We start from the raw sequence: 11787 nt of genomic DNA on the forward strand, positions 1-11787 counted from the left end.
AAATACAGAGTTGAATAAGTCTATTGTTTCTTGTACACTATATAACTTTATTTCCTCTATTATAGAGATTTGGTGTACATGAAAAATATAAATCATAAAATTAAAAAAACAAAAAATTAAAGTTACTGGGTTTAAGACTTAGTTAATACAAGAAAACACGAGTACTCTCAACGTCGGTGCATTACGTTTGCGCGCATTACCACTACAGTTGCGCGCATTACCATTACATTTGCGCGCAAAAATCATTACGTTTGAGCGCAGCTTCTGATTACATTTGCGTGCATTTTTTTGACAGTTAAACTCGGGTAAAATAAGGTAATATATGCGTATTTATTTATATTTTTTTTCAAGTATTTCCAAATATCAGTACCCCTTCCGTTAGACTAAGTCTCCTAAGGCACCTATTTTGAAAGAATTTATTCAGTAATATCTTAGGGAAAAACAGGTAATAATTCTTATTTATTTATTAATTTGTTCAATTATGTGACAAGTTACTTACATACAGTACTGATGGAATTACTGCAAACACTGCCAATGTCCTCAGCCGAGGTCATCCGTCATCATGTGTTTTGACCCCTAGCTCGGTACACTCTCAGGATGGGGGGGTCCACAGTGGTGATCAATCACTGCGCATTGGTGGTGGGTTTCCAGCTACTACTGTCTCTCTTCATCCATATCCAGCAAGACGCTTTCTCTGCTGCTTGGCATAGTTTCTGTATTGCTGTTCTTCTTTGCCGGCCAGTCACTCCTACTGCAGAAAACAACCGCCACACTGACTGTGCAGGGAAGCCTCTGCAGCCAACCTCAACAGGAAAGTTCCATGTCTGCCATCCTTTGTCTCTACATTCTGCCAATAGTTCGTCATACTTTGCCCTCTTTCTTTCATTGGCTTCGCCACATCTCTCCTCCCAGTGAACAGTCAGCTCAATTATCATAACCTTTTTACTGCCAGAAGACCATAGAACCATGTTTGGTCTTAGGTTGGTTGGTACAATGTCCGGAAATTGCAGCTTTTTCCCTAGATCTACTTCTAGCTGCCAGTCTTTAGCCTGATTTAACATTCCTGATGTGTTCTGTTTACTTTTCTGGCCTAGTTCCCCCTCCTTCACAAACTGGATTTTAATAGGTTTGTTCTTAGTTTGTTTTGCATCCCTCCTCTGTTTCTCTATCACTTCAGCAAGTTCCCTGAGTACTTGGTTGTGTCGCCATGTATATCTCCCCGGTGTGAGAGCGATATTGCATCCTGAAAGTACACGATGAAGTGTTCCTCTATTTCCGCACAAGGGACTATCTGGTGTTTCTGATAGTTTCCACCTGTGCAGATTAGATGGTGTTAGACACTGATCTCAGAAGAAACTGTAATTGGTACTGAGGATATCGCCATATTTCTGACCATGTGAGGGATCGTTGTTCTAAATCCCATCTTGACCATGCGCCTTGGCACCCTAATTCTACTGTCTTTGCTTGTCTGTTCTCTTCTTCTCTAGATTTTACCTCTCTTTGAACTAGACTTCGTCTTTCTTTGGTGTTAGCGTTTTTCCAGTAGCAACTTTTTGATGTTCCAAGGCCCTGTCTTCCTACTGCCACCGTTCCTATGATATCTTTGTGCCTTAATCTACTCTCTGCCTCTGAAACTGCTTTTGATGCTGACCACTGTCGCCCTGTTCTTACTTGGACACCTGCTGTTCTTACTTTGTCGTCTTTTGATTCTTTCAATGTCATTACAAGGCGAGTTTTGCATACTTTGAATTCTTCCACTATAGATGTTAATGGGAGCTGCAACTTTGCGGTCCTGCTGTACAGTCCTACAGTTGTAAAACTTGGAGGGACACCTAACCATTTCCTTAGATGTCTGTTGATGGTTCTTTCAAGCTTCTCAACTGTTGATAATGTAATTTCGTACAACATAAGTGGCCATGATATCCTTGGCAGGAGTCCATGTTGGTATATCCATGCCTTTAATTTCCCTGGTAGACCTGTCTTATCGATGTTCCTCATTCCCTCTGAAACCTGTTGTTCGATTTTCCTGATATTGTTCTTGTCACTTAAAGAGTCATCATACCACTTTCATAAGCACTTGATAGGATTGTCTATTATTGATGGAATGACTTCCCCTTGCACCTTCAGTTCGACTTGGTGTGTGCTCTTCCCTTTCCTTATTATTAAAGCTCTAGACTTCCTTGGTTTAAAAGCAAACCTTGCCCATGTAACTGTCTCTTCCAAAGCCTCCAACACCCATCTAGCCTGGACATGGGTATCTGTAGTGATGGTTAAATCGTCCATAAACCCTCTATTTGGTGGTTGCCTAATGTCAGTTGATGTTTTTGGGCCTCTAGTTTCTCTCTCTCCAGATTTAATAATCATATTCATTCCCATGACAAACAAAATAACTGAGATGGTACATCCAGTAACTATTCCTTTTTGTAGTTTCTGCCATGTTGTTGTGAATGTGCTTGTTGTAAATCGCAGCTCAATCCCACTGAGATAGCTTCTTATTACTTATTATCAAACTATTTTCAAAATTAATAATTGATAGTCATATCTTTTATGAAAATATATAACCCCCCCCAAACCAAAAAAAAAATTAGTCATTTATAATTTAAATATATTTTTATTATATATTTACCTGAGATTACGTGTAAAATGAATGCGCGCAAATATAATAAAAATCTGCGCGCAAACGTAAAACATTTTAATCCCTAAATTCGCTCAAACGTAGTGCATGCACCCGTCAACGTGACTAACACAGACTATGGCTCAATATTAAGTAACAGCTTTAAGTTTGATTAAAGAAGTTTAGTTTCCCGATTAACGGTTCATTATTAAAGACACTATCTATATATGTCTATTTTTTTTAGTAAATATCGATCGTAATTTTTCCTACCTGTGCCGACAGCACTTGCCAAATCCTACCCTGTTCTAAACAGAAATATTGAAAAACATACCCTGTTCTGAACACGCTCAGAAAATTTAAACCCTGTTCTAGATCGTATAAAATAAACGGGAGATCCAGGTTTTAGATTGTATCTTGAGCAATTAAATAATTGTACTAGACAAATACTTTAATTGTTTGAAAAAAGAACCCGGTTCTCTCCAGCAGAACATAAAAAAGGGACCCTGTTCTAATCTGCAGGGCATGAAAAAGGGACCCTATTTTTCGGCACACTCGTTCCACTAATAATATAGAAAGTACTCCCCCCCAAAAACATAGCAAAACAAACCCAAACCCCAAACCCGGGCCTGTTATTAACGGTGTAATTTGATTTTTACACGCGAATGGTTATATTATAAGTGATTTTGAAAGTGGAGTTCGAGTTAAAAACTCATAAAGACACATCTTTTTTAATACATATATATATATATATATATACCGTAAATGATACAACCATTCATTACAGATGGTAGTTTTCCATCTTGACGTCACAATGTACAGTTCTCACTGCCTCAAACAAGAAAACCACCGTCAAACGTAATTACATTCGTCACAGTCATACTGTATAGAACCATCTCTTCATCACATTTTAATTTTACTCTTCAATCGGATTTAAAATGGACTCAGGTCCGATCACCACACAAACAATATTATTGCAAATAAAAGCATTAGGCTTTCTTAAAAGAAATTTCAAAACCTCTATAACATACATTAAGGACGTCATTATGTCTCGAGCATACCTAAGTACGACACGTGTACATGTTCGACCAAAACTAGAGTATGCTTGCTCGGTTTGGAACCCTCATACTGCTGAACAATACAATACACTTTAGATGATCGACGTGCGATTATGTATAGGACTGTAATCGTTACCATACAGGCATGCTAAATATTCTTCAGGTGGTATAAGTGTCTTCCTCCATCTAGGATTGTAAAAAACAGAGAACTGAAGGTCCAGATTTTCTATCGAGTTAGCAAAATTGGATGCAGGAATGCAGATATTTAATGTGAAATTTCATTTAAAAGAACCAACTTATAGGAATAAAACCTATCAATATTATTTTTTTTGCAAATGTTGATTAATTTTGGTTGTTTTAACAAAATGAATAAATTGGCATTTTAAAGGGAGGTAACTCCTAAACAGTGCAATTTTTTGAGGATTCTACATGGAATTTTCCTATTTTGTATTTTAGCCGAAAAAAAACCCGTACAATGACCCATATCTTTTCTTTTGTTATTCTCAAAGCAATGTCTGAAAGCTATCTTTTCCTTAAGTATTTAACAATTCTATCATTTCGTATAGTTTTTAATCACAAAATGGTATTTTTTCCTGTATAATCCATAAACAATGTGTCATTTTGTCACGCCCTGTAGCTTGAGCAAATGCAGTGACCTTTCATTTTTATTATATTTTTCAACATATATCAATAGATACTACATTTTGGCAGAGTATGATCAAATTCTCTCATTTTTATATTAGACTCCCATACCACCTTAAATGGCGTTCCTTTATTTCAACAACGCAGACTTAAACAAACAAAACTAAACTCATATTGTACTTAAACTGAGACTACTATAATGTGACTACTATAATGTGTTATAGTAGTCGCAGACATAGATAAGCGGGCCGTTAGTTTTCTCGTTTAAATTGTTTTTTACACCCCTAAATCATACCACATCTTCTTTTTTTTATAATCATTATTGTTTTATAAAATTGTTCACGTGTCGGTGATCATATTGTCGCAGTGCCATCAAAATTACTGTTAGAATTATTCTTTTTTTCCCTTTAACAATTATACTCAATGGAATTAACTGCTTCCAAATGTGACTTCCTCCCCTCACCCACGTTCCGCTACACTTAATATTTTAGAGAAAAGTTGACACCAACTGTTTTCTGCAATAAAGAACAGTAAACCGTAGTAGGTATGTTAATAGTTTTTACCACATGTCATGTTACGATTTTATTTATTTTTTACGGATACTATTTTTGTAAGTTTTTTCTTAGTAAGCATGCGCAGTAGTTAGTAAACACAAAAACTATGATGGATAACCGAATACCATAAAAAGAAGAAGAACAAAGTTTATGTATAGTTAGGGACTTCAGTTTGTATTTTGCCAACATACTTTTCATATCCCTCCTGTTTATGGATAGATGAATGTCTTTTATTGTTACCAGTCCACGTTATTCATTTCAAGTCCAAATTTCTCATGCCAATAAAAGTTGACATATTCAAATGAGTCGAGTAGACCGGTAAATGCTATGATTAAAGTAAGTCGATAAGTGTAAATAAACATCAAAGACCATAGGAATTACCCCCAATCCACTCTGTTGTCAAATATTTTTTTGAATTATTAATATTAAAGACAGTTTAAGATGTTGCAAAATTTTGTATATTAATAATTGATTGAAATAAATGAAAAAATCTGAGGCATGTATATGTACCATATAACAAAGCTGAATTAAATTTCAAAATTTTGGGGGTGGTCTAATATGCGCATCAAACTATGGCAGTATAATCAGTTTGATGGTTGTGGCTATTATCTGACAGAAGCAGAGAAAGCAATAGGAAAGAAGGTTGATCTTTCATCAATTATGAGATGACAAAAATATAGTTAATCACTTAGGCATTTAAATTTAATGAATAGATTTTTTTCAATAGAAGTGAACATAATTCAGTTATGGTCAGTTACACCTGGAGCATGTAGCTTGATCAATTGATTTCTAAACAAAAAAAATGTATTTTTTTACTTCTAGAAAAAACAAGGCTTTAGTTTTTCATTTATTGTTGTTCCTGAAATGTTTCAAGTATTTACAAATGGTACTGATATGTAGCTAAAAATGCTTGTGTTAGTTTCATATCATAAATTTTAATAGGAAAAGGATTCTAAGTCTCTGTGTAACCTTTTTTAAACACTGGTACACAGGGAATACCCCACTTTTTACATGCCCGTCAAAATTTTGACTGGAGGTATAATGGATATATAAATATCCAGCTTCCGTCTGTCTGTCTGTATCACTTTTTTGTCTGTCCCGCATCCATTTGTCGCACCGTAACTTGTGAACGTCTTATCCAAATTTCATGAAACTTAAAATAGTTGATTCTTTAAGATATGATGGTCAAGCGATCTGTATACTTTTTGGTGAAAATAGGATTTAAACTTTGAGTAGCGGGACTTAATAACTAAAACAGGGTTGTGTTTTTTTCACATGTTGTGCTGTATCTTAAAAATGATTTTTGATTTTGGTTTAAACTTCACACACTTCTTAATTATATTAATCCAAAGATCTGTATACTTTTTGGTGATGATTCATAATTTTACTTTGTGGAGTTATTAAGTTTTTTGTAAGAAAAGAGGGGGTAATTCTCATGTTGCGTCATATCTTAAAAACCATTAATAACTATTGCTTAAAACTATATGCACTTCTTAATTATATTAATATAAAGATCTGTATATTTTTTGGTGATGATTCAAAATTTTATTTTAGAATTATGGGTTTCCTTTTTTTCACATATTGCGCTGTGTCTCAGAACTATTTCTGATTATTGCATAAAACTTCTCACAAAAGACCAAGGGCATATCATGTGCTCATGGTGCAGCTGTTTATTCTGACTTGAGCTCAACTGCTTACATCTAAACAAAAGTTGGGGTACATTGTAGATAGGCAAGGATTTTTTTTGATTTTACATTGAGTCTATTGGAGCAAATTATTCGGACTTAATGAAAAATGCCCCCATTCAATCTTTAGGATTGGCTATTCTTAGACTAAAATGTAAGATAGGTAGGGTAACTGGAACCACACATATTTTAATTTGGCCTCAGTTATATGTTTCATTCTTAAACATCATTCTTACTTAATTTTCAACTTCACTGACTTTTATGATTTACATCTCACTTCAGATTTTGAATTTTATTTATGAAGTTTATGAGACTTGCTGTTCCCTTATATAAGAGGATAGAAATGTTCTTTTTAACTCAGTTATCAAGCATTCCTTTTCTGCTACTACACACTACTGAGTAAGTATCAAGTTGGTTAAAATTTGACCGTGATTTGTCAAAATATCCTTATCACAAATCATCAGAGATCTCAAATAACTAGGGTTACTGTTATTTTCTATAATGGTGGCCATTCAACTTTTTATGCCCCACCTACGATAGCAGAGGGGCATTATGTTTTCTGGTCTGTGCGTCCGTTCGTTCGTCCGTCCGTCTGTTCGTTTGTCCGTCTGTTACACTTCAGGTTAAAGTTTTTGGTCAAGGTAGTTTTGGATGAAGTTGAAGTCGAATCAACTTGAAACTTAGTATACATGTTCCCTGTGATAAGATCATTCTAATTTTATTGCCAAATAAGAGAATTTATTCCAATTTCACGGTCCAGTAAATATAGAAAATGATAGTGCGAGTGGGGCATCTGTGTACTGTGGACACATTCTTGTTTCAAAAGAGTTATACCCCTTAAAAATTACAAATTTATGGAAAATGGCCTGGTAAGCCCTCTTACAGGAACAAGTTTTTTAAGTTTCCAGACAATAACTTTAGTTTAAGTACATTAATCTCTATGAAATTCAACCACAGGGTTTGATGGTTGGGATTGATTTTTGGCGTTATGGTCACAACAATTTAGGAATTCAGGGTCTTTAATGGGGTCAAAATAAGCTTTTTTTCAGTTTCCAGACAATAACTTGTGTGTAAGTGTATGGATCTCTCTGAAATGGAAGGTTGGGATTCATTTTTGGTGTTACAGCCCAAACTGTTTAGGAATTAGGAGCCACAAGTAATATTTTTCTAATATTTTGTATACATTGCTTATTTCTTCAATAATTTCAATGGGATTTTATTCTTGAATTCTTGTTTTTAGAATTTGGTCCCGTTTTAAATTGGTCCTCATCAAGTTCAAAGGGTCCAAAACTGTGTTTGTTTTCATCGAAAAATTAATTATTTGAGTCCTTTGATATGCTGAGTCAAAGCTTGTACATTTGTACTTTAGATTTTTAATTTTGGGTCCCGTTTTCAATTTGGGCTACATTAAGGTATTAAGGGACCAAAACTAAAATAGTTTGATTTCAATAAAAGTTGAATTCTTTGGGTTCTTTGATATGCTGAATCTAAAAGAAAATTGATTTTTTTTATGGACCCAGTTTTCAAGGTTGTCCAAATTGGGGTCCAAAATTAAATTTTTTTTTGGGTTTTATTTCATATTTTTTTTTAAATTAAAATGTATTGGGGTTCTTTGATATGCTGAATCTAACAATGTACATGTATATGGGTTTTTAATTTTTGGTACCATTTTAAAATTGGTCTACAGTAAGATCAAAAGGATCTAGAATTAAAGTTACTTTGATTTTAACAAAAACTGATTTCTTGAATATAGGCTGAGTCTAACAATGTATTTAGATTTTTGATATGTAGGTCCCTTTATTAAATTGTGGTATTAATGTGAAACTAATATACACTTTGTTTTTTCTTGCAGGTACAGACTCAGAAGACCTGGGATCCAGATAGCGCCGTGGATTACAGCCTCAAAAGTTAAGTTATATCTTTATGTTAATGGACCCTTTTCCAAAATTGTCGTATTAATGTGAAACTAATAAAAATTTTGTTTTTTCTTGCAGGTACGGACTCAGAAGACCTGGGATCCAGACAGTGCCGTGGATTACAGCCTCAAAAGTTAAGTTTTATCTTTATGTTAATGGACCCTTTTCCAAAATTGTCGTATTAATGTGAAAGTAGTAGACACTTTGTTTTTTCTTGCAGGTACAGACTCAGAAGACCTGGGATCCAGACAGCGCCGTGGATTACAGCCTCAAAATTTAAGTTATATCTTTATGTTAATGGACCCTTTTCCAAAATTGTCGTATAAATGTGAAAGTAATAGACACTTTGTTTTTTCTTGCAGGTACAGACTCAGAAGACCTGGGATTCAGACAGCGCCGTGGATTACAGCCTCAAAAGTTAAGTTTTATCTTTATATTAATTGACCCTTCTACAAAATTGTCGTATTAATGTGAAAGTAATAGACACTTTGTTTTTTCTTGCAGGTACAGACTCAGAAGACCTGGGATCCACACAGCGCCGTGGATTACAGCCTCAAAAGTTAAGTTATATCTTTATGTTAATGGACCCTTTTCCAAAATTGTCGTATTAATGTGAAAGTAATAGGCACTTTGTTTTTTCTTGCAGGTACAGACTCAGAAGACCTGGGATCCACACAGCGACGTGGATTACAGCCTCAAAAGTTAAGTTATATCTTTATGTTGATGGACCCTTTTCCAAAATTTTCGTATAAATGTAAAAGTAATAGACACTTCGTTTTTCTTGCAGGTACAGACTCAGAAGACCGGGGATCCAGACAGCGCCGTGGATTACAGCCTCAAAAGTTAAGTTATTTCTTTATGTTAATGGACCCTTTTCCAAAATTGTTGTATTAATGTGAAAGTAATAGACACTTTGTTTTTTCTTGCAGGTACAGACTCAGAAGACCTGGGATCCAGACAGCACCGTGGATTACAGCCTCAAAAGTTAAGTTATATCTTTATGTTAATGGACCCTTTTCCAAAATTGTCGTATTAATGTGAAAGTAATAGACACTTTGTTTTTTCTTGCAGGTGCAGACTCAGAAGACCTGGGATCCACACACCGCCGTGGATTACAGCCTCAAATGTTAATTTATATCTTTATGTTAATTGACCCTTTTCCAAAATTGTTGTATTAATGTGAAAGTAATAGACACTTTGTTTTTTCTTGCAGGTACAGACTCAGAAGACCTGGGATCCACACAGCGCCGTGGATTACAGCCTCAAAAGTTAAGTTTTGCCAGACATCGAAAACTGACAGCAGTAGAATCTTGAGATGGAAAACAAAATTCACTGATGTGATAAGGCAATTTAATTAAAATATTGATCTCCGATTACGTTATACTATATTATATATGTTCTCCAGATATTTAAAATAAAAAAGGACATTAGTCAAACGTTTTATGTACAAATATATTAAACTATGTAAAACGATAGAGTGCATGGGTGCTCATTTTCGACATAATTTTCCATGATGTTTACTGTAGCTAATGTTCGTGTCTATATGTTTTTGAAGAATACTGACATTTCTATATATTATACATGAAGATAACATCAAAAGCAAAATATTCTTTGCTTGAAAACGTGTTTCTTTTAAGAAAATCATATGAAAAGTTAGATTATTTGAAATTTCCTGAATTTATCAAATCAATTTCATTATAGATGAATAGAAGACATTTCAAAGGTGTAAAGAATTGAAATTTAGGACAATCAGTCCGGCTCAAGAAATTACTAAGAAATACTTCTTTGGAATCGTATTTTCATCTAGGAAAATTGACTGATAGTCGTTGTCCGTGTTTCGGTCCTTTGCGGTAAGTGCCGAAATTTTGTCTAGGTTTGAAAAATAATCATATTTAATACAAAAATACAATTAACCGGTATGTTTCTTCCATTTCAACCATTTATTCTTTTAAAGTGATTAACAGATTTATTTCTTTTAGACCATTTAAGGTGATACATTTTATAATGATGCATTTGTTGTGGCTATTGAACTATAACTAGGCTTTGGAAATTAGTATGGCGTTCATTATCACTGAACTAGTATATATTTGTTTAGGGGCCAGCTGAAGGACGCCTCCGGGTGCGGGAATTTCTCGCTACATTGAAGACCTGTTGGTGACCTTCTGCTGTTGGTTTTTTTATTTGGTCGGGTTGTTGTCTCTTTGACACATTCCCCATTTCCATTCTCAATTTTATTTGATAAAGGGGGGTTGTGTGCACTGATCATTCAGCTTTTTGTGTATTTTTATACCATTGTACTATCAAAAGCATCATTGAAAGTCTCATTTTAAGGGCATACTTGTCGTTTTAAGAATCTCAAGTATGCCTTCACGAACGTTTGATGCCGAACGGGGCAGATTCCACAGACACTTGTTTTCTATCCATGGGAGATCATGGGAAGATCTACTATCCCTATCGTAATATATGGGGATAGTAGATCTTCCCATGGAATTATATACATATTCGACGTTTTTACACATCTATTTAAAACCAAATAAATGCAGCTTTTTATAATATTTATCAAATAAAATCATTATAGATGAACAGCAGACATTTCAAAGGTGTAAAAAACAGAAATTTAGGTCAATCAGTCAAAAAATTACTAAGAAAAAAATCTTTGAAAATCCTGTTTTTCATTCAGGAAATTGACCGAAAATTATTGTCCGTTTTTCGATCTTTTGCAGTAAGTGCCGTAATTTTGTTAAAGTTTAAAAAATAATCATTTTATTTGTTATAAAATTATAATTTATCGGCATATTTTCTTCCATTTCAGCCATCCTTTGAAGTGTTTATACCTCAAAATCATAAAACGGCGAAATTGTGTCTCCGGCGAATATGGGCCTCCCACTCTAAGGTGCATTGACCTTCAATTTACCTTTTAACTTTTCTTTCACTTTGTCCGCCCATTGTGTTGATCAGCTACGTGTCTGACGGGAGACAACTCGCATTAAGACAGCTACCGGAAATAACTAACGCGGTGACCACTTTAATAATACCCCAATCTCCCCTACACTTCTAAATTATAAAACGGCGAAATTGTGTCCCCGGCGAATATTTGCGCCCCACTCTATATTGATTTGGTTTGTTGAGAAATTATTCATTATTTATTATCTTAGTAGAATCTATATTAGCTTGTTACTTTCCCAAACTCTTCAACATGTTTCAAGCAAGTGGTTTCAAGTCATTAAAAAAAATTCCACATCTGCTGTGTAACTTTTTGGGTTAATTTTATTACACTGTCACAACTGAATTAATCTTAACCCTCTAGCTATATGTATAGTA

General features: G+C 34.5%; 1 protein-coding gene across 1 annotated transcript; it reads right to left on the reverse strand.

Moving 5' to 3' along the window:
* Window positions 1–623: 623 nt before the first annotated feature.
* LOC134716731 (uncharacterized) lies at window positions 624–1998 on the reverse strand. The gene is made up of 2 exons (XM_063579734.1): window positions 1394–1998; window positions 624–1314 (listed from the first exon to the last, which is right to left on the reverse strand). Exons 1-2 carry the CDS (start codon window positions 1996–1998, stop codon window positions 624–626), a joined length of 1296 nt encoding a protein of 431 aa, XP_063435804.1.
* Window positions 1999–11787: the final 9789 nt, after the last annotated feature.

This window comes from Mytilus trossulus, chromosome 4, assembly GCF_036588685.1.
Source record: "Mytilus trossulus isolate FHL-02 chromosome 4, PNRI_Mtr1.1.1.hap1, whole genome shotgun sequence".
NCBI lineage: Eukaryota > Metazoa > Mollusca > Bivalvia > Mytilida > Mytilidae > Mytilus > Mytilus trossulus.

What these genes read in the sequence shown, in the direction of transcription:
- LOC134716731 (XM_063579734.1), bottom strand. Translation starts at nt 1,998, where the DNA reads ATGAGGAACATCGATAAGACAGGTCTACCAGGGAAATTAAAGGCATGG. An exon ending in GAACAACGATCCCTCACATG is followed by an intron (nt 1,315 to 1,393) that starts GTCAGAAATATG and finishes TAATCTGCACAG; the next exon opens with GTGGAAACTATCAGAAACAC.